The following is a 22,900-nucleotide window of genomic DNA, read 5'->3' as shown; positions in this document are numbered from 1 at the left end:
GGTCAGGGTGTGACAGTAAGAACCCCCCTTTGCCTCCAGAACAGCTTGAATTCATCAGAGCATGGAAATGTTCCTCAATGTGTACCTTGGGAACTAACTTGTGACAGGAGGAAAACATTCCCCACACCATTACACCACCTCTACCAGCCAGTACCATAGACACCAGGCAGGATGGGGCCATGGACTCATGCTGCTTATGCCGAATATTGACTCTGCCATCAGCATGACGCAACAGGAACCGGGATTCGTCAGACGCGGCAATGTTTTTCCACTCCTCCATTGTCCAGTGTTGGTGATCTCCTGCCCACTGGAGCCACTTCTTGTTTTTAGCTAATATGAGTTGAACCCGGTGTGGTCGTCTGCTGCAATCCGTGACAAGGACTGAGTTTTGCATTCCGAGATCCCGTTCGGCACACCAAACACCACTGCGCCCACCTGTTAGCTTACACAATTCTTGCCATTCTTCTTCGACCTCTCATCAACGAGCTGATTTTAGTTTGTCGCACCATTTTCTGTAAACCCTAGACACTCGTGTGTGAAAAACCACGGAGGCCGGATGTTTCTGAGATACTAAAGCCGGCGTGCCTGGCACAGACGATCATACCACTCTCAATGTTCAATCGAACAGTAACTGAATGCCTAAATGGATCTCTGCCTGCTGTATACAGCACACCACGGCCACATGACTCACTGTCTGGAGCTAACCATTTTTGTAAACTGGGTGGTGTACCTAATAAACTGCACAATGAGTGTATATACCGTACACCACATATTTAGACATACTTATAGGTAATCTAGGTTTATATACAATACATCATTGGTTGTAACTTGTAGAACAATGATATCACTGAAATGAATGTCTATGATGTTCAACACTCCTTGTTTCATCAACAGTGTAGATAGATGACACGATAAAGATGATCCTATTTCTTTTTTTCACCATAGAAAAGAGCTGAGTTTACTCCAGAAGTTGTATGGACTCTACGACACAGTGATGGCCAAAATTAGTGGATACTACGACATTCTGTGGACAGAGGTGGACATTGAGGCGATCAATGCAGAGCTTTTAGACTTCCAGAATAGGTACTGTACTTTTGCTGTCATGTTATATTTCTGCTGATTCAGAATGGCCTTGTTGCTTCCTTTCCGTATTCATTAGGGCGCAAAATGAAAATTTGTTTGTTTTATTGGACAGTACATTCTTGTTTCACTCTGTTTTTTTTTGTCTACTGTTGTTGAGATGTAACAGATCGTTTGACCACTAGGTGTAAGAAGCTGCCCAAAGGCCTGAAGGACTGGCAGGCATTTTTGGACCTGAAGAAGAGGATTGATGACTTCAGCGAGTCTTGCCCCCTGCTGGAGATGATGGCCAACAAGGCCATGAAGCAGAGGCACTGGGACCGCATCACCGGCCTGACGGGCAAAAAGTTTGAGGTGGAGTCAGACACTTTCGCCCTGCAGAACATCATGGAGGCAAACCTGTTGAAATACAAGGAGGATATTGAGGTTAGTCTTATAATACACAATTCAGTTAAATATTTATTACAGGAAAATCCATTATGATGCATGTTTGCTTATATTTGTTATTTACAGGCTTAAAGCATGATTTCATCTTTGATGTAGGGTTTCTGTAGTGGTCTTCCCCACTGTTTGACATGTTAACTGTCATGTCTTGTTGTGCTGCCTCAGGATATCTGCATCTCGGCGGTCAAGGAGAAGGACATCGAGGCCAAGCTGGCCCAAGTGGTGGATGTATGGTCCAGTCAGTCTCTGAGTTTCATGACCTTCAAGGGCCGAGGAGAGCTAATGCTGAAAGGTACAGAGACCTCTGAGATAGTCGCTACCATGGAGGATAGTTTGATGCTGCTGGGATCATTGCTGAGCAACAGGTATGAACAACTGACTTGGCTATAGATAATGACCTTCAGTTGATCAAAGTCAGGTTTTGTTGTTGGTAGAATGGTAATGCTGCCAGAATCTTACCTTGCCCTTATATCTTTGCATAGATACAATGCTCCGTTCAAGAAAGACATTCAGAACTGGGTCTTCAAGCTATCTACTTCATCTGACATTATTGAGCAGTGGCTTATCGTCCAGAACCTGTGGGTGTATTTGGAGGCTGTGTTCGTGGGAGGTGACATTGCCAAACAACTGCCACAGGTACTGCACAACTGCCCATCTGCAGATTAGCAAAACATTTGATTTATGCATCTTGATCATATAAAAGATCTCCACACTTTATGAACTCAGCACTTGTCTAGCAAAACATAAGGAATATTGCACAATATTCAAACATACGGTCAAAAGCTTGGACACACCTACTCTTTAAAGGGTTTTTGTTTATTTTTTACTATTTTCTACATTGTAGAATAATAGTGAAGACATCAAAACTATTAAATAACACATATGGAATCCTGTAGTAACCAAAAAAGTGTTAAGCAAAGCTAAATATATTTTAGATTCTTCAAAGTAGCCACCCTTTGCCTTGATGACAGCTTTGCAGAATCTTGGCATTCTCTCCACCAGCTTCATGAGGAATGATTTTCCAACAGTCCCTAAGGAGTTCCAAAAATATGCTGAGCACTTGTTGGCTGCTTTTCCTTCACTCTGCGGTCCATCTCATCTCATCCCAAACCATCTCATCTGATCCAGCACCATCACTCTCCTTCTTCCTTCTTGGTCAAATAGGCCTTAAACAGCCTGGAGGTGTGTTTTGAGTCATTGTCCTGTTGAAAAAATAATTATAGTCCCACTAAGCGCAAACCAGATGGGACGGCGAGTCGCTGCAGAATGCTGTGGTAGCCATGCTGGTTAAGTTTGCCTTGAATTCTAAATAAATCACTGACAGTGTCACCAGCAAAGCACTCCCACACATCACACCTCCTCCTCCATGCTTTACGGTGGGAATCACACATGCGGAGATAATCCGTTCACCTACTCTGCGTCTCACAAAGACACAGCGGTTGGAACTTAAAATCGCACATCTGGATCCATCAGACCAAAGCACAGATTCCTCCTGTCTAATGTCCATTGCAAGTCTCTTCTTATTGGTGTCCTTTAGTAGTGGTTTATTTGCAGCAATTCGACCAAGGCCAGATTTCCACAGTCTCCTCTGAACAGTTGATGTTGAGATGTGTGTGTTACTTGAGCTCTGTGAAGCATTTATTTGGGCTGCTATCTCGGGTGCAGTTAACTCTAATGAACTTATCCTCTTCAGCAGAGGTAACTCTGGCTCTTCCTTTCCTGTGGCGGTCCTTATGAGAGCCAGTTTCATCAGCGCTTGATAGTTTTTGCGACTGCACTTGAAGAAACTTTAAAAGTTCTTGACATTTTCCGGATTGACTGACCTTCATGTCTTTTCTCTTTGCTTATTTGAGCTGTTCTTGCTATAATATGGACTTGGTCTTTTACTAAATAGGGCTGTCTTCTGTATACCACCCCTATCTTGTCACAACACAACTGATTGGCTCAAACACATTAACAAGGCACGCCTTTTAATTGAAATGCATTACAGGTGACTACCTCATGAAGCTGGTTGAGAGAATGCCAAGATTGTGCAAAGCTGTCATCAAGGCAAAGGGTGGCTACTTTGAATAAACTCAAAAATATGTTTAACACTTTTTTTGGTTACTACATGATTCCATATGTGTTTTTTCATAGTTTTGTGGTCTTCACTATTATTCTAGAATGTGAAAAATATTAAGATTAAAGGATAACCCTTGAATGAGTAGGTGTGTCCAAATTTAGACTGGTACTGTACAGGCGTGGCCAAAAGTTTTGAGAGTTACACAAATGTTAATTTTCACAAAGTTTGCTGCTTCAATGTCTTTAGATATTTTTGTCAGATGTTACTATGGAATACTGAAGTATAATTACAAGCATTTCATAAGTGTCAATGCTTTTATTGACAATTACATGAAGTTGATGCAAAGAGTCTTTTTCAAGACCTCTGCAATCCGCCCTGGCATGCTGTCAATTAACTTCTGGGCCACATCCTGACTGATGTCAGCCAATTCTTGAATAATCAATGCTTGGAGTTTGTCAGAATTAGTGTTTTCTTTGTTTGTCCACCCCCCTCTTGAGGATTGACCACAAATTCTCAATGGGATTAAGGTCTGGGGAGCTTCCTGGCCATGGACGCAAAATATCGTGTTTTGTTCCCCGAGCCACTTAGTTTTGCCTTATGGCAAGGTGCTCCATCATGCTGGAAAAGGCATTGATTGTCACCAAACTGTTTCGGGATGGTTGAGGGAAGTTGCTCTCTTAGGCAAAATTGTGAGTGAGCCCACTCCCTTGGCTGAGAAGCAACCCCACACATCAATGGTCTCAGGATGCTTTACTGTTAGCATGACAAATGACTGATGGTAGCACTCACCTTGTCTTCTCTGGACAAGAAGCTTTTTCTACGGATGCCCCAAACAATCAGAAAGGGGATTCATCAGAGAAAATGACTTTACCCCAGTCCTCAGCAGTCCAATCCCTGTACCATTTGCAGAATATTAATCTGTCCCTGATGTTTTTTCCTGGAGATAAGTGGCTTCTTTGCTGCCCTTCTCGACACCAGGCCATCCTCCAAAAGTCTTCGTCTCACTGTGCACTCACACCTGCCTACTGCCATTCCTGAGCAAGCTCTACGGGTGGTGCCCCCATCCCGCAGCTGAATCAACTTTAGGAGACGTCCTGGCACTTGCTGGACTTTCTTGGGCACCCTGAAGCCTTCTTCACAACAATTGAACTGCTCTCCTTGAAGTTCTTGATGATCCGATAAATGGGTGATTTAGGTGCAATCTTACTGGCAGCAATATCCTTGCCTGTGAGGCCCTTTTTGTGCAAAGCAATGGTGACGGCACGTGTTTCCTTGCAGGTAACCATGGTTGACAGAGGAAGTACAATGATTTCAAGCACCTTTTCCTTTTGAAGCTTCCAGTCTGTTATTCGAACTCAATCAGCATGACAGAGTGATCTCCAGCCTTGTCCTCGTCAAGACTCATACCTGTGTTAACAAGAGAATCACTGACATGATGTCAGCTGGTCCTTTTGTGGCAGGGCTGAAATGCAGTGGAAATGTTTTTGGGAGATTCAGTTCATTTGCATGGCAAAGAGGGACTTTGCAATTAATTGCAATTCATCTGATCACTCTTCATTACATTCTGGAGTATATGCAAATTGCCATCATACAAACTGAGGCAGCAGACTTTGTGAAAATGAATAGTTCTCAGAACTTTTGGCCACAACTGTATTGTCTTCCATTTTAATACATTTTCCCAGCAATCATGTGTTGCATGCCAATATACTCAAATTTTCTGTTTCTCATTCTGATTCTGACATTTTATTTTGCTTTAGGAAGCCAAGCGCTTCCAGAACATTGATAAGTCGTGGATCAAGATCATGCAGCGTGCCCATGAGATCCCCAACGTAGTGCAGTGCTGCGTGGGAGACGAGACCATGGGTCAGCTGCTGCCTCACCTCCAGGAGCAGCTGGAGCTTTGCCAGAAGTCTCTCACTGGGTACGGATAAAGACTGTTTAGCATTAGCAGCTTAATCTTTCAACTGACTACATTACTTGAACTCAACAGGTACCTGGAGAAAAAGAGGCTCCAGTTCCCCAGGTTCTTCTTTGTGTCTGATCCCTCCCTTTTAGAAATCCTGGGACAAGCTAGCGATCCACACACAATTCAGGTAACAACAGCTCTTAGAACAGCAGAGATTTGTCTAAATAATAAGAGATGCACAATGTCTCAGATAAGGGGAACTCTCTTTTCCAGCCTCATCTCCTTGGTGTGTTTGACAATGTCAATGAAGTGGAATTCCACGCCAAAGATTATGACAAGATTTTGGCTGTCATTTCACAAGAGGGAGAGAAAGTGCCGGTATGCAACATTATCAGTATGATCAAATGCAATACTCACTATGATCGTGTGTGTGTGTGTGCGTGCGTGCGTGCGTGCGTAATACTATTATTTGGTAGGTGCTTATTTTTGTCCTATTTCATATGTGTGAATTGGAAATCTGTTTTTTTGCATATCCCAACTCTCCTTCAGAGCGTGGGGCAAGGGCTAGCCATTATCAACAAAAACCCTGGAGCAATTATGGTATAGTGCCTTGTTCAATGGCACATCAACATATTGTTTCCCCTTTTCAGCTTCGAGATTTGAATGGAACCTTTCGCCACCCTCTGTGTGTGTGCGTGCATATGCATTTGTGTGCGTGTGTCTGTGTGTGTGGGTGACAGCTCACGTGTCTGTCCATGCATTTGCAGCTGGACCACCCAGTGATGGCAAGGGGGCCTGTGGAGCTGTGGCTGGGAGAGCTGCAGATGCAGCAACAGTCCTCTCTACACTCTGTCATCAAGGCTGCTGATCTCCAGATCAACGATTCAGGCTTTCAGCTCCTCACCTTCCTCAACCAGTTCCAAGCACAGGTGGGGAGAGCAACCTAGAAATCCATTATATGAAACAGAATGATGAAGAATATCCATCTAGGATCAATTGTCAACTCAGGATCAATTGTTGAATCATAGGATCGATCAGTTGTCAAAAATATATGTAAATAGAATAAGTGTATCGTTGATAACTTTGTTTTCTCAGGTGGGCCTGCTTGGCATCCAGATGCTGTGGACACGGGACTCGGAGGAGGCGCTGCGCAACGCCAAAGACGACAAGAAAATCATGCCAACTACCAACCAGAAGTTCCTGGATCTGCTCAACACACTAATTTCACAGACCACCCATGACCTGACCAAATTTGATCGTATCAAGTTCGAGACACTGGTCACAATCCATGTGCACCAAAGGGACATATTTGATGACCTAGTGAGTCGCTGAAAAATAAAACCACATTCTTATGTCTCTAAGTTACATTTTAGAACATTTACATTTTGGGTTTTGTGTTAAAACACAAAATATTTAAATTCTTTGCTATTCCTTATCAGGTCAAAATGCACATCAAGTCAACCACTGACTTTGAGTGGCTGAAGCAGAGCAGGTTCTACTTCAAGGAGGACTTGGATCATGTCTTAGTGTCCATTACCGACGTCGATTTTGTTTACCAAAATGAATTCCTGGGTTGCACTGATCGTCTGGTCATCACCCCTTTAACTGACAGGCAAGAGAAGATGGTTTGTGTTTGTGTGTGTGGTGAAGATCTTTCCTTAGTGAAATGTTGAATAACCATGATGTCAAACTATCCATTTATAGGTGCTACATCACACTGTCTCAGGCTCTGGGCATGAGCATGGGCGGCGCCCCAGCCGGGCCAGCCGGTACAGGGAAGACTGAGACCACTAAAGACATGGGCCGCTGCCTGGGGAAATACGTGGTGGTCTTCAACTGCTCTGACCAGATGGACTTCAGAGGACTTGGTAGAATCTACAAAGGTGAACAATCAATACAATTGAGTTGATTTCATTGTGTCAACTCAATGGCAACAATTTGGAGGTGTGCCCTCTTCTCTATGGGCTAGCTATCATTTTGGGATACTAATGTTAGTTGTCAATTGTCCAATGCAGTGGTTCTCAAACTGTGGGGCATGGGGGAGGGGGAGGGGGGGACTCAGTCCGGGTTTAAACTTACTCTTGAAAGTTGTAATAGTCGAAATTGTGTAGTGCATAAGCAGTTCCTCTTGTCACGTTAGTCATTGCATACTTTCGAGAGCTATTTATTACTTTTCCAGAAATGTCCAAATCAGCTAGCCCATGTCAGCTGTTTTTTTATTTAAGGTTTTTAGCCCATAGATATTGTTGTAATTTTTGTCACTCAAATATCACATGAATACACATTAGACATGCCAAAATGTATAGAATTGCAAGAAAATTTGCTTTAAAACTGCAACGTTTTCTTTGCACCCCATGACAAAATCTGTAGAATTGCAGGAAATAAGTTTTAAACCTACAAAATTCTCTCCACCAACAATGGGCTGTGAACAGTTTGTCATGAACAGTGCTTGTGCCCATGGAAGTAGATGTGGCACGTACGTGCGCAGTGGGGGCACGGGATGTTCCCCAATGCTAGAAGGGGGGCCACCCAAGTTAAAAAGTTTGGGGACACCTGGCCTAGTGTCAGTTTTTAATGTCGGTCTTCTGCTTACTTCCAGGTCTTGCCCAGTCTGGCTCCTGGGGCTGCTTTGACGAGTTCAACAGAATTGACTTGCCTGTGCTGTCTGTAGCTGCACAGCAGATCTACATTGTTCTCTCATCCCGTAAAGACCGCAAAACACAATTCATCTTCACCGACGGAGACTTAGTCAGTCTGAACCCAGAATTTGGGCTGTTTATCACCATGGTGAGTGGGAGGCAAGACAGCACAGCTTTGCCATTATTCACTGAGTACAAGTACTTTGACAAGCAGCATGTATAAAGCTTTTGAATACCAACATGTTTTCTTGTTATTTCATAGAACCCTGGTTATGCTGGGCGTCAGGAGTTGCCAGAGAACCTGAAAGTTCAGTTCAGGACTGTGTCCATGATGGTGCCGGACAGACAGGTGGGTTGAGTTCCCTTCCCTCCAGTCAACTACCATACTGGGCAAAGAGTTCCTTTAACCATATGGGATTGCAACCTTCTGTGTCTTAGCTGTCGGTCCTCATTGTTTTCCAGATCATCATGAGGGTGAAATTGGCCAGCTGCGGTTTCATTGAAAACGTTGTCTTGGCACAGAAGTTCTTTGTGCTCTACAAACTGTGCGAGGAGCAACTGACAAAGCAGGTGAATGCAGAGGCAGTCATTCCTGTCTGTACTGGCCTTTGAAAGAACAAGAATAAATTAACTGCTACACTGAGACTGATAGTCAATCCATCCTATCAGGTCCACTATGACTTTGGTCTGAGGAACATCCTGTCTGTGTTGAGAACCCTGGGGGCCAATAAGAGAGCCCGACCTCAAGACACCGAGTCCAGCATTGTGATGAGAGTTCTGCGTGACATGAACCTCTCCAAACTGGTATGAAAAGAGACATCATCAGCAAAATGATTGATCCTCATTAGTATGTTTTTAGCATGCTAATGCTAACATGGTTTTAGCATGCGGATGCTAACATATTTTGTCTCTTTGGTGCTTCTCCCTGCCAGGTGGATGAGGACGAGCCTCTCTTCCTCAGTCTGATCAGTGATCTGTTCCCGGGGATCCAGCTGGACGGGAGCACCTACGCTGAGCTGCAGGTTGCCGTGGCCAACCAGGTGGAGCTGGCAGGCCTTGTCAACCACCCTTCGTGGAACCTCAAACTTGTTCAGGTGACACTTTTACTTCTGTGTTTAGTCACAAGTGCTGAATGCACTGGTGTGTAACCAAAGATATACAGTATATACAAAATGTGAATGTATGTTTAAATGATTGATAAAATATAAAAAAATACACTTACCCTCCAAAGAGGCTGAAATAAAAATGTGCTGTTGTGTGTGTCAGCTTTACGAATCGTCGCGTGTGCGTCACGGCCTGATGACACTCGGCCCCAGCGGGGCCGGGAAGACCGCAGTCATCAACATCCTGATGCGGGCCTTGAGCGAGTGTGGAACGCCCCACAGGGAGATGAGGATGAACCCCAAGGCCATCACGGCCCCCCAGATGTTCGGGCGTTTGGACGCTGCCACAAACGACTGGACTGACGGCATCTTCTCCACGCTGTGGAGGAAGACTTTAAAAACCAAGAAGGGTACAACTGTCTGACTCTGAATGCACCTTGGGATACAATATTGATAAGGTTTTACCATCTGTGAGAACATTGTTAGTGTTCAAATGGTTCAAATGGTGTTCAAATGGTCCAACCTCTGAATAAGGGTTTTCTCTCAACGACCCAGCCACAGAGCTTCCAAGAGAGTAACAATTAGAAACATTTATGTTGGCTAGTCAATCTTCTGTGGTTGAACAAACTAAGTACCATGTTAAATATTATGTTTTTGGGAAACTCACCCCTTTTTGTTGTAGGAGAGAACATCTGGATAGTCCTGGATGGCCCTGTGGACGCCATCTGGATTGAGAACCTCAACTCTGTTCTGGATGACAACAAGACCCTGACCCTGGCCAACGGTGATAGGATCGTCATGTCCCCGGCCTGTAAGCTGGTGTTTGAGGTGCACAACATGGACAACGCCTCCCCAGCCACCGTATCCCGCGTGGGCATGGTCTTTATGAGCTCCTCGGCTCTCAGCTGGAGGCCTATACTGCAGGTATAGGGCTTATGCAATAACACAAACCATCCATGTTACGGTCAAAGTGTTCCATATTAATATACTCTGTGTGGATAGTGTAAGACTTTCTTCAATAATCCAGTGAAATTGTGAACAAATCTATCTAATTGGCCATGGTGTTCAATATCAGATATGTGCCAAATGGCAATATGCTTTGTGTTATAGACAGAGTGTCAGGGTGGGGTAACTTTACATTACCACAGTAAAAAAAAGCTTCAGATTCCCCTAATGTGCTTAATCCTCATGATGACCTAGTTATGACTAAGTATAATGTTCTGTATGTTGTAGGGATGGGCTTACAAACGCAGTGCAGTTGAGGCAGACAATATCATGAGTCTATACGACAAAGTCTTTGAGGATGCCTACGTGTACTTGAAGCAAAGCCTCAAGCCCAAAATGGAGCTTTTGGAGTGCAATTATATCATGCAGGTATGAATTAAATGCCTTCAGTATTTTGTAACCTTAATTTAACCATCACTTTGTTCCAATATCGACACTAGCATATCACTTAGAATGAAGCCTTGTATTGGGCATGCATTCTAAGTGCTATTCAAGAGACTCTTGAGATAAATAATTTTGCATTTTCCCTTTTTTATATACATATTACTACATATGATAACTGACCCCATGTCTGTGACTATATGTGTTCAGTCAGTGAACCTGCTGGAGGGCCTGATCCCCACCAAGGAGGCGGGGGGCCTGGTCAGCAGCATGCAGCTGGAGCGCCTCTTTGTCTTCTGCCTGATGTGGAGTGTGGGAGCCCTGCTGGAGCTGGAGGACAGGGAAAAGCTGGAGGCCTTCATCAGGGCCCACGAGAGCAAGGTGGACATTCCCAAAACACAGCCCGGAGAGACCATCTTCGAATATATGGTCAACCAGAACGGTATGTTTATACATAGCCCAAAAGGTCAGAAATCATAAAAATATGTTGACAAAATTCCTTTTACAACCTGACCATGACGTCAAAAAAAGAGTCATAATGACATCATTGCACTGTTTTGGCCCATGCCCACTGGGGCTGTTTTTCCTGGATCCCTATGTGCCTTGGTTGCTGCACAGTAGTACCGTACTGCATGTGGACAGGGCTCTGTATATGATGCAGGCGTTTCTGTTTCAGGTGACTGGGACCATTGGAATAACTATGTGGTGGAGTACATCTATCCCACTGACTACGTGCCAGATTACGCCGCCATCCTGGTTCCCAATGTGGACAACACCAGAACCAGTTACCTTTTGGAGACTATTGCAAAACAGCGCAAGGTACTGTATATACACACACACACACACACACACACACACACACACACACACACACACACACACACACACACACACACACACACACACACACACACACACACACACACACACAGACACATTGGGTCAATTGGGTTAAGTTGTCTTGAAAACATTGTCGTGCCTTTGGCATCATTAAACTGAAGATGAATCTTTATCAAATGACTCTGTAATTATTATTACGCAATTAAACTGATTAATCATGTAACTGTAATTAACTAGGAAGTCGGGGCACCAAGGAAAATATACTTCAAAATGGTCACCCTCTGCTGGTGATTTGCAGGATATACTTTTTCTAATATAACTTTTCAGATATTTCATATCTGATCAATAGTCTTCTGATGAATGAATTCTTCTTTATTTTACCTCACGTTAGTCTCATTCCAAACGTCGTAAATTGTTGGTTATCTGCACGAACCCAGTCTTCACTATGAGTCATCCATACGTCAATTGTCTTAAAATGATTTATTTACTAACTAAGCAATTCACAGAAATGCATAAACAAACAGTAGATAGTTACAAAGAAATGATAACGGAGTTTCCCTAGTGGGATAAACCGGCATCACGGCTTCGTGTACAAAAGGGAAGTGGGGGTGGACTGAGATAACACACAGTTCATAATTATAACAATTGAAATGCTAATCCTTTGCACACGAACGCTCACTCATTCGGGAACAATTGCAATCAATATATATATATATATTTACGCTCAGTGTGTCGTCGGGGTCTCTGTTGAAAAGTTTGTTTTTGTTGGAGAGTTTGTCCACCCTCTCCGTCGTGGTTAGAATGGATAGTTGTTGTCGGTCTTCGCGTTCAATGATACCGAATTCCTAGCTGCAGACTAGTAACTAATATTAAAGACTTGTTCTTATTCTGTCGGTATCGATAGTCTAAGAGTTTAACCACGTGGGATGGTTAAAATATTCAGCAGTCTGGTCTCAAACCTTGGCCCTCTCGTTATCAAGGTAATCTGGTCTGCAACCGCTCGTAATTGAGAGCAACATGGTATGGTGATAGAAAACACAGGTGGGGTTTTATTCGGAACATCGAAAAGGGCCGTCTCATGACGCCCGGTCCTGTCTATGCCCCTGGGGGCGTGCCAAGGACTTAGTGAGACTTTTTTCAAAATCACATCACACAATTTCACAAACAATATCATCCACACTCATTAATCTTATATAACAATTAGAAGTAAGCCTCATATCTGAGGCTATTATATAAACAGCTTTATGGTAATGTGGCCGTATTGTCTCCCATGAGTTTCACAAAATTGTACCAAACGGACCAGTTCGTAGCTGGATTCTTCACCGATCTTTTATACCTTCTCCAGAACACAAATGTTGTTCGGACCTCAAGTTCTGTGAAGTGGAAGAAATTCCTTTGTTCTCTATGAAAATTCACTCTGTCTCTATACTGTGGCCATGAGGAGATAATCTCCTCTAGGAATTTACGACCTCTCTCTGACCACAGCAGCCTGGGTGTAGGAGAGGGAGATGGGGCTTGCTGTACCCAAAGAGGGCAACGTCATGACAACATGTTGGTGTAATCAACATAATTTTTTTTCTCACTTTTGACAGGCTGTGTTGCTTATCGGTGAACAAGGAACTGCCAAGACAGTGATGATTAAAGGCTACACCAACAAGTACGACCCTGAGACAGACCTGTCCAAATCACTGAACTTTTCTTCTGCTACTGAGCCTACAATGTTTCAGGTGAGATATGTATACATTATATTCATTACCCAGTATACATTACACCATATAGTACAGTATTACATAGCCTACATTACATAGAGAAGATGATTCAGTGCTATTGCTCAACTAATTTGGAGGAAGGATTGTTTACATATATTTTACATTTGTATCTAAAAGCATAATAAAAGCATAATTTAAATGCATATTTATGACATTTTGGCCTTACCCAGGCCTCCTTTAAGACTCCATAATGTTTGGTGTCATATGAAGCTCTACCGCTCGTTCTGTAATGAGTATTTGGATTTGATATATATATATTTTTACATTCATTTATGAATATTGGAAAATATGAACATGAATATAGAAGAAACTAAATGTTTGATTTGCCTTTAAAAAAATATATATATTGTTGAACATACAGTGGTGCAAAAAAGTATTTATTAGTCACCAATTGTGCAAGTTCTCCCACTTAAAAAGATGAGAGAGGCCTGTAATTGTCATCATAGGTACACTTCAACTATGACAGACAAAATGAGAAAAGAAAATCCAGAAAATCACATTGTAGGATTTTTAAATAAATTTATTTGCAAATTATGGTGGAAAATAAGTATTTGGTCAATAACAAAAGTTTATCTCAATACTCTGTTATATACCCTTTGTTGGCAATGACAGAGGTCAAACGTCTTCAATGCCCTTGCTGATGGAAGGAGGTTTTCACTCAAAATCTCACGATACATGGCCCCATTCATTCTTTCCTTTACATGGATCAGTCGTCCTGGTCCCTTTGCAGAAAAACAGCCCCAAAGCATGATGTTTCCACCCCCATGCTTCACAGTAGGTATGGTGTTCTTTGGATGGCATCTCTGCATTCTTTGTCCTCCAAACACGGCGAGTTGTTGAAGTGTACCTATGATGACAATTACTCACTCTTGGTAATGCTCACAAATTGGATCATAACTCTAAAATGAACTTTTATATGTCTGTGTAGAGCATATTATGTTCAACAATAAATGAAAACAAAAAATACTACTCATTACAGAGCAAGCGGAAAAGCTTCATATGACACCAATTTTTGCTCTTTCAGATGAAACAATGTAGTCTTAAATTAAAGGAGGCCTGAGTAAGGCCAAAATGTTAGAAATATGCCAACTTTGATAAATTATTTCTCAATTATACTTTTGGATACAATGCCAAATATATAACAATCCTTCTTCCAAAGGACCATTGTATGATTAAAATTTCATGAAAATCCCCCAAATCATGGTCTTTTTTGTCCTGGTTTCGTGAGGAATCACTTTATTATGTTTCTATTGAGTAGTAATAGAAGTGTTGTATCATAGCGCACAGTGGAGAGCTACATTGAGAAGCGAATGGGTAGCACCTACGGACCTCCTGGAGGACGCAGAATGACCATCTTTGTGGATGACATCAACATGCCCATTGTCAATGAGTGGGGCGACCAGGTACTGTAGTCATAGCATTTCAATTCAACCCATCCATATAGCAGTGGTGTAAAGTACTTAATTAAAAATACTTTGAAGTACTACTTAACTAGTTTTTTGGGGTAAATGTACTTTACTATTTATATTTTTGATTACTTTTACTTTTACTCCACTACATTCCTAAAGAAAATATTGTACTTTTTACTTTTTTCAACCAAAAGTACTCGTTACATTTTGAATGCTTAGCAGGACAGGAAAATGGTTAAATTCACACACTTATCAAGAGAACGAACACTTGTTCATCCCTACTGCCTCTGATCTGGCGGACTCACTAAACACAAATGCATCTTTGGTAAATAATGTCGGAGTGAACCCCTGGCAATCCATACATTTTAAAAACAAGAAAATGGTCTTGTCTGCTTTGCTTAATATAAGTAATTTAATATGATTTATACTTTTACTTTTGATACGTAAGTATATTTTTAAAAATTACATTTACTTTTGATACTTAAGTATATTTAAAACCAAATACTTTTAGACTTTTACTCAGTAGTATTTAAACTGGCTGACTTTCACTTTTACTTGAGTAACTTTCTGTTAAGGTATCTATACTTTTATTCAAGTATGACAATTGGGTACTTTTTCCGTCACTGCCATATAGCCATCACTGAAGCAGGGCTCTGGACTAACTTTTTCCCCTGGTGGTACTGATGCCACTAACTTTTCAGTTAAAGGGACTGGCCCATGATTTGGTTGCACACAAAATAAATTGCGGTGTCACACAATAGAAAAAATGTGTAATCAATTCAAAGTGACAACAGGCATTTACAATGGTTTGCAGAATAACTAATTCCCTTGTTTGTGTTTGTTTATTTTGCACACAGATCACCAACGAGATAGTCCGTCAGATGATGGAGATGACTGGCATGTACAGTCTGGACAAACCAGGAGACTTCACCACCATTGTGGACATGCAGATGCTGGCTGCTATGATTCACCCTGGGGGAGGCAGGAATGACATCCCCCAGAGACTGAAGAGACAGTTTACCGTGTTCAATTGTACCCTGCCATCCAACACCTCCATTGACAAGATCTTTGGTAAGCTACTCACCTCTGAATTACTAACTGACTGGCTGTGATGCAGCAATCAAATTATGCAATATCACACTGTTAGGTTCTAAATTAACCTTATAAAATTTCACAGGCGCATAATAAAGCTCAAACCAAGTTTATTGCCCCATTGGGTCATACAGCTGCATAAGGCAAAGACATATTTCCACCAGTGGTAATATATATACCCCAATTTGGGTGGAGTCTCCTCCTCTCTACACATTACATCTTTATTACTAGGCAGGAAGTTAAGTGATACGGGCCACAAACTGTTCCTTCTCCCGTAAGGTCACCTGACCTCGACCCCCTTCCTCACTAATCCACATCTCTCAATCCTTATCATTGCATGCCACATGATTATCTTTCTTTCACCCAATACATTCCAAGCTTAATTACATCCACAATATCCATTCCTCCTACAGATAACCATTAACTTCTGGTGTAGACCCTAGACTATGGCACCCCTCATGTCTCAAGTATAACTGATGACTAACAATATTTAAAGTTTAGAAATCCGAACCCATCAACACACACACACAAAAGAGTACTTTATGTGTCTCTATTCCCACAGGTATCATGGGCTGTGGATACTTCCACGAATGCAGGGAGTTCAAGTCTGAGATTTCTGAGACAGTGAAATATCTGGTCTCCGCTGGTAGGATCCTGTGGCAGTGGACCAAGGTAAGCACTGTCCCAATATCAGAATTAATGCTTTACTGAATATATTTAACCTGGTCCCAGATCTATTTGTGATGTGTGGCATACTAACGACCATAGTAATTGACCCTTCGCTGAGCCCCGCCTCCTTGGTTACCGTTGCAACCTCGGACAAGATTTTCCCGTGAAGCCCAATTCCCCACTCAAACCACTGGAGAAAACCCCTCAAAGATCTCAGAATGTGTTTTTAATAGACAATGAATTTAAACACAGACTACCACTTGCTCATGTATGTGGTGGTGGAATGTCATTACAATTGCTTCACGGGAACCTGGTAAAATTACGTTTGTAGTGTGGCTTGCCACAAGATGGCTCTGACTATGCACTATCAGAATGCAGTCAAATCAAATTAAATGTATTTATATAGCCCTTCTTACATCAGCTGATATCTCAAAGTGCTGTACAGAAACCCAGCCTAAAACCCCAAACAGCAAGCAATGCAGGTGTAGAAGCACGGTGGCTAGGAAAAACTCCCTAGAAAGGCCAAAACCTAGGAAGAAACCTAAAGAGGAACCAGGCTATGAGGGGTGGCCAGTCCTCTTCTGGCTGTGCCGGGTGGAGATTATAACAGAACGTGGCCAAATAGGGCCAAACAGGCAGGATATAACCCCATCCACTTTGCCAAAGCACAGCCCCCACACCACTAGAGGGATATCTTCAACCACCAACTGACCATCCTGAGACAAGGCCGAGTTTAGCTCACAAAGATCTCCGCCACGGCACAACCCAAGGGGGGGGCCAACCCAGACAGGATGACCACAACAGTGAATCAACCCACTCAGGTGACGCACCCCCTGCAGGGACGGCATGAGAGAGCCCCAGTAAGCCAGGGACTCAGCCCCTGTAATAGGGTTAGAGGCAGAGAATCCCAGTGGAGAGAGGGGAACCGCCCAGGCAGAGACAACAACGGTAGTTCATTGCTCTAGTGCCTTTCCGTTCACCTTCACACTCCTGGGCCAGACTACACTCAATCATATGACCCACTGAAGAGATGAGTCTTCAGTAAAGACTTAAATGTTGAGACCGAGTCTGCGTCTCTCACATCGGTAGGCAGTCCATTCCATAAAAATTGAGCTCTATAGGAGAAAGCCCTGCCTCCAGCTGTTTTCGTAGAAATTCTAGGGACAATTAGGAGGCCTGCATCTTGTGACCGTAGCGTATGTGTAAGTATGTATGGCAGGACCAAATCAGAAAGATAGGTTGGAGCAAGCACATGTAATGCTTTGTAGGTTAGCAGTAAAACCTTCAAATCAGCCCTTGCCTTAACAAGAAGCCAGTGTAGGGAGGCTAGCACTGGAGTAATATGATCACATTTTTTTGTTTTAGTCAGGATTCTAGCAGCTGTATTTAGCACTAACTGAAGTTTATTTAGTGTTTTATCCGGGTAGCCGGAAAGTAGAGCATTGCAGTAGTCTAACCTAGAAGTGACAAAAGCATGGATTAATATTTCTGCATCATTTTTGGACAGAAAATGTCAGATTTTTGCAATGTTATGTAGATGGAAAAAAGCTGTCCTTGAAACAGTCTTGATATGTTCGTCAAAAGAGAGATCAGGGTCCAGAGTAACGCCAAGGTCCTTCACAGTTTTATTTGAGACGACTGTACAACCATCAAGATTAATTGTCAGATTCAACAGAAGATCTCTTTGTTTCTTGGGACCTAGAACAAGCATCTCTGTTTTGGCCGAGTTTAAAAGCATAACGTTTGCAGCCATCCACTTCCTTATGTCTGAAACACAGGCTTCCAGTGGGGGCAATTTTGGGGATTTACCATGTTTCATCAAAATGTACAGCTGTGTGTCATCCGCATAGTAGTGAAAGTTAACATTATGTTTCTGAATGACATCCCCAAGAGGTAAAATATATAGTGAAAACAATAGTGGTCCTAAAACGGAACCTTGAGGAACACCAACATTTACAGTTGATTTGTCAGAGGACAAACCATTCACAGAGACAAACTGATATCTTTCCGACAGATAAGATCTAAACCAGGCCAGAACATGTCCGTGTAGACCAATTTGGTTTTCCAATCTCTCCAAAAGAATGTGGTGATCGATGGTATCAAAAATAGCACTAAGGTCTAGGAGCAACAGGACAGATGCAGAGCCTCGGTCTGACGCCATTAAAAGGTCATTTACCACCTTCACAAGTGCAGTGTCAGTGCTTTGATGGGGTCTAAATGCAAACTGAAGCAAACTGAAGCAAACTGAAGCATTTCGTATACATTGTTTGTCTTCAGGAAGGCAGTGAGTTGCTGCACAACAGCTTTTTCAAAACATTTTGAGAGGAATGGGAGATTCGATATAGGCTGATTGTTTGGCTTTTTCAAGAGAGGCTTTATTACTGCCACTTTTAGTGAGTTTGGTACACATCCAGTGGATAGAGAGCCGTTTATTATGTTCAACATAGGAGGGCCAACCACAGGAGGCAGCTCTTTCAGTAGTTTAGTTGGAATGGGGTCTTGTCACACAGCTAGGAGTGGTGGGTGCGGAGTCGAGCGCAGAGAGCAGAGGAAAATAGGGGAAACCAAACTTTATTGCGGTGTCCACAATTAACGCCAAAAACAACAGGCGAAGACAAAAGTGTCCAACCCAAAACTGGGCACAAACAGACAGGGAACACAACACGCAACCAACCTAGACTAACAGAAAACAAGCCTGCACAAAAGCAGGCGGGCCTAACAGGCTTAAATGGTCCTGAACCAAAACTCAAATAAGAAACTGGTGCAACCAATAAGACATAACAAACAGAAAAGGAAAAGGGGAACGGTGGCAGCTCGTAGACTGGCGACGACGACTGCCGAGCGCCGCCTGAACAGGCAGGGGAGCCACCTTCGGTGGAAGTCGTGACAGATCCAGTAAGCAGCTTGAAGGTTAAGAGGCCATTATTATTTTTCATCAATGTGTCAAGAGATACAGTATAAAAAACTTGAGTGTCTCCATTGATCCTAGGTCCTGGCAGAGTTGTGCAGACTCAGGACAACTGAGCTTTGGAGGAATACTCAGATTTAAAGAGGAGTCCGTAATTTGCTTTCTAATGATCATGATCTTTTCCTCAAAGAAGTTCATGAAATGAAAGCCATCCTCTCTTGGGGAATGCTGCTTTTTAGTTAGCTTTGCGACAGTATCAAAAATACATTTTGGATTGTTCTTATTTTCCTCAATTAAGTTGGAAAAATAGGATGATCGAGCAGCAGTGAGGGCTCTTTGATACTGTACGGTACTGTCTTTCCAAGTTAGTCAGAAGACTTCCAGTTTGGTGTGGCGCCATTTCCGTTCCAATTCTCTGGAAGCTTGCTTCAGAGCTCGGATATTTTCTGTATACCAGAGAGCTAGTTTCTTATGACAAATGTTTTTTGTTTTTAGTCAAAGCTACTAACCACTTTTGGAGCCAATTAGTGCTCTCAAATGTATCCTGATGTTGACAGCAGATGAGTTATATTAATAATATAGTTAACTTAGCTAGCTAACATACATACTCTAGCCCTTGTGCACTGTTCAATTATTTAGCCATTTCAACAATCATTTTTTTTGGATAAACTCTCTGTTGTCGTCACTGCCCTTATTGGCTTCCATGCATTTGAATCTAGAGATTGTCCAAGGCTGGTTGGTCTCGAGCATGGTAAGCGACAGTTGCTATCCAATGGAGTGCTGCAATTGGTTGGCCAAAATTCTGTGGCGGGGCTTAGCGAAGGGTCAATTTTCTATACAGCACAAACAGATCTGGGACCAGACTAGTATTTGATCAGTCAGTGCATGAACACATCTCTGAAGTTCCTAAATGTTTATGTATCCCTGTACTATAACCTTTCAGGTGAAAATGCTGCCCACACCCTCAAAGTTCCATTACATCTTCAACTTGAGAGACTTGTCAAGGATCTGGCAGGGCATGCTCATCATCAAGGCAGATGAATGTGATGATATCCCCACCTTGCTGGCGCTGTTCAAGTGTGAATGCACCAGGGTGATCGCAGACAGGTACAGTACTGGAATGAATGGGGTCCCGGTTATGAACAGAACACTTTGCATTTACAGTGATAGTCACAATCCTTAATACATTTTTCAACCCAGTGGCAGCCCTGCCACTTGGTTTCCTCTAACGCTGAGGGATGGGTCTGGAGAAATTACGTAAACATTGATGTAGTACAATTTCTTTAGCTGCCGGAGCACCAAAAACATTTACGGCATAATTTCTCAGAGTTTGTACAAATTGATGTAGCCTTGTTACGCACGCCTCAATGAAGAGGGAACGAAACACCCTGCTACAACTCAACTCTCCGTGAAGCGAAAGAGGTATGGACGACTGTAGGTGCGAGTAAGGATGACAAAAGGCAGAATTTTTACTGTTTACTAGGAATATATTCCTTCACACGGTAATAATGGGGAAATGGGACCAAAGCAAAGAAAGTAAATATCAAAGTCCCCTCTCCTATCTTAACTGCTTAACCACTACTTACCTAATAAGGCACCACCTGGTGCCCTAACCAAAATACAGGGAGTGATCCCTTCCCCCCCTGGGAACAAATGAAACAGGATAACAAAACATTTGTGCGTCCTATTGACACATACCAGACAACCAATCAGCTCCCTCAGCAAAAACTAACATAGTATATACCAAATTGCTTTCTGAGAAACAACCAACACAGCTCTCAGGAATTGAATTCTCTATATCACAATTAATCTCTCCAGCAATGATCTCCCAGCAATCTCTTTCAGCAATGATCTCCCAGCAATCTCTTTCTGCAATGATCTCCCAGCAATCTCTTTCTGCAATGACCTCCCAGCAATGATCTCCTTTTTGAACAACAGAACAACAGGCTTTTATAACTGGAGACGGAGTCTAATGGGATAGAGCTGTAACTTGACGAGGGGGCGAGGTCAGCTCCAATTAGCCTTGGAGCCGACCAATCAGCTGCTGTGGGATTTCATGAAGTCATATCCTGAAATACACTCAAATACACAACCTACCACACAGAAACTGGGGAACGTAACAAGTCTATTGAATATCATTAAAGCATATGCATTATATTCACCCTCCAAATGCAACGTCTGCCTATACCATCACATAATGTCTAAAGAAATTGTTCTATTTTTAACCCATTGATGTCCATAAAGGAAAAAAATACTCTGTTATACTTGTTCTCTGAGCTTACTGATGGACAAATCTGAAGCAATGTGTCAAATCTGCAAAAGCGTCAGTCGACAGTGTGAGTTTTTGATATTGTACTATATTTAGTCATTGGACACATGGGGTTACTGTTATTTCATGAATCAAGTCATGTGAATACATGTTCAAATTATCAGATCTTAATAATGTTTTGTATATATATTGCCTGGACCATTATATACAGTAACTGTGAAAAAGTATTTGCCCTCTTTCTGATTTTCTGTAGTTGTGCATATTGTTTTACACATATTATACCAACACAAGTATAAACACAACATGCAACAATTTCTAAGATTTTATTGAGTTACAGTTCATATGAGGAAATCAGTCAATTAAAATAAATGTTATCTATAAACTTAATCTATGGATTTCACATGACTGGGAATACAGATGTGCATCTGTTGGTCACAAAAAAAAAAAATGGGCCTCACAATGTGCTTCAGGATCTTGTCATGGTATTTCAGTGCATTCAAATTGCCATTGATAAAATGCAATTGTGTTCGTTGTCCATAGCTTATGCCTGCCCATACCATAACCCCACCGCCACCATGTTCACAACGTTGACATCAGCAAACCGCTCGCCCACACAACGCCATACATGTGGTCTGCGGTTGTGAAGACGGTTGGATGCCAAATTCTCTAATACGATGTTGGAGGCGGCTTATGGTAGAGAAATTAACATTAAATTCTCTAGAAACTGCTTTAGTGGACATTCCTGCAGTCAGCACGCCAATTGCACACTTCCTCAAAACTTGATACATCTGTGGCATTGTTGTGTGACAAAGCTGCACATTTAAGAGTGCTATTTTATTGTCCCAAGCACAAAAGGCACCTGTGTTATGATCATGATGTTAAATCAGCTTCTTGATATGCCACAATTGTCAGGTGGATGGATTAAATTGTTTTAATGATGCAACATCCAACGCCCCTTTTTGAAAAGTGTTTTTTTATTTAACCTTTATTTAACGAGGCAAGTCAGGCGCCCACATGACGCCGTACATGTGGTGCCACTGGTTGTGCCATCTTTAGCTGTCATGACAGCAACCAAATACGTCCTGTAGTTGTTGATCAGTCTCTCTGAGGAATTTTGGCCCACTCTTCCATGCAGGACTGCTTTAACTCAGTGACATTTTGGGGTTTTCGAGCATTAACTGCTTGTTTCAGGTCCTGCCACAACATCTCAATCAGGTTTACAGTTGAAGTTGGAAGTTTACATACACTTAGGTTGGAGTCATTAAAACTAGTTTTTCAACCACTCCACCCATTTCTTGTTAACAAACTATAGTATAGTCGGTTA

At 42.3% G+C, this 22,900-nt stretch overlaps 1 protein-coding gene across 1 annotated transcript in view; it reads left to right on the top strand.

Moving 5' to 3' along the window:
• LOC123995344 (dynein axonemal heavy chain 8-like) overlaps positions 1-22,900 on the top strand; it is a 66,274-nt gene that overhangs the window by 14,561 nt on the left and 28,813 nt on the right. Inside the window, exons 33-58 of the mRNA XM_046298894.1 lie at positions 946-1,083; positions 1,266-1,506; positions 1,690-1,889; positions 2,007-2,160; positions 5,344-5,507; positions 5,577-5,679; positions 5,766-5,870; positions 6,260-6,421; positions 6,588-6,812; positions 6,932-7,104; positions 7,197-7,375; positions 8,092-8,279; positions 8,394-8,480; positions 8,594-8,701; positions 8,801-8,935; positions 9,064-9,225; positions 9,398-9,644; positions 9,917-10,158; positions 10,468-10,608; positions 10,831-11,062; positions 11,297-11,439; positions 13,053-13,187; positions 14,510-14,632; positions 15,496-15,709; positions 16,293-16,402; positions 20,251-20,414. Of these exons, the coding sequence (XP_046154850.1) occupies positions 946-1,083; positions 1,266-1,506; positions 1,690-1,889; positions 2,007-2,160; positions 5,344-5,507; positions 5,577-5,679; positions 5,766-5,870; positions 6,260-6,421; positions 6,588-6,812; positions 6,932-7,104; positions 7,197-7,375; positions 8,092-8,279; positions 8,394-8,480; positions 8,594-8,701; positions 8,801-8,935; positions 9,064-9,225; positions 9,398-9,644; positions 9,917-10,158; positions 10,468-10,608; positions 10,831-11,062; positions 11,297-11,439; positions 13,053-13,187; positions 14,510-14,632; positions 15,496-15,709; positions 16,293-16,402; positions 20,251-20,414 (4,275 nt within the window). The remainder of the gene's footprint in view (positions 1-945; positions 1,084-1,265; positions 1,507-1,689; positions 1,890-2,006; positions 2,161-5,343; positions 5,508-5,576; positions 5,680-5,765; positions 5,871-6,259; positions 6,422-6,587; positions 6,813-6,931; positions 7,105-7,196; positions 7,376-8,091; positions 8,280-8,393; positions 8,481-8,593; positions 8,702-8,800; positions 8,936-9,063; positions 9,226-9,397; positions 9,645-9,916; positions 10,159-10,467; positions 10,609-10,830; positions 11,063-11,296; positions 11,440-13,052; positions 13,188-14,509; positions 14,633-15,495; positions 15,710-16,292; positions 16,403-20,250; positions 20,415-22,900) is intronic.

This window comes from Oncorhynchus gorbuscha, linkage group LG14 (genome assembly GCF_021184085.1).
Source record: "Oncorhynchus gorbuscha isolate QuinsamMale2020 ecotype Even-year linkage group LG14, OgorEven_v1.0, whole genome shotgun sequence".
Lineage (NCBI taxonomy): Eukaryota > Metazoa > Chordata > Actinopteri > Salmoniformes > Salmonidae > Oncorhynchus > Oncorhynchus gorbuscha.
Note: the sequence above shows the minus strand (reverse complement) of the source record. Positions and strands in the feature narration are given on the sequence as shown.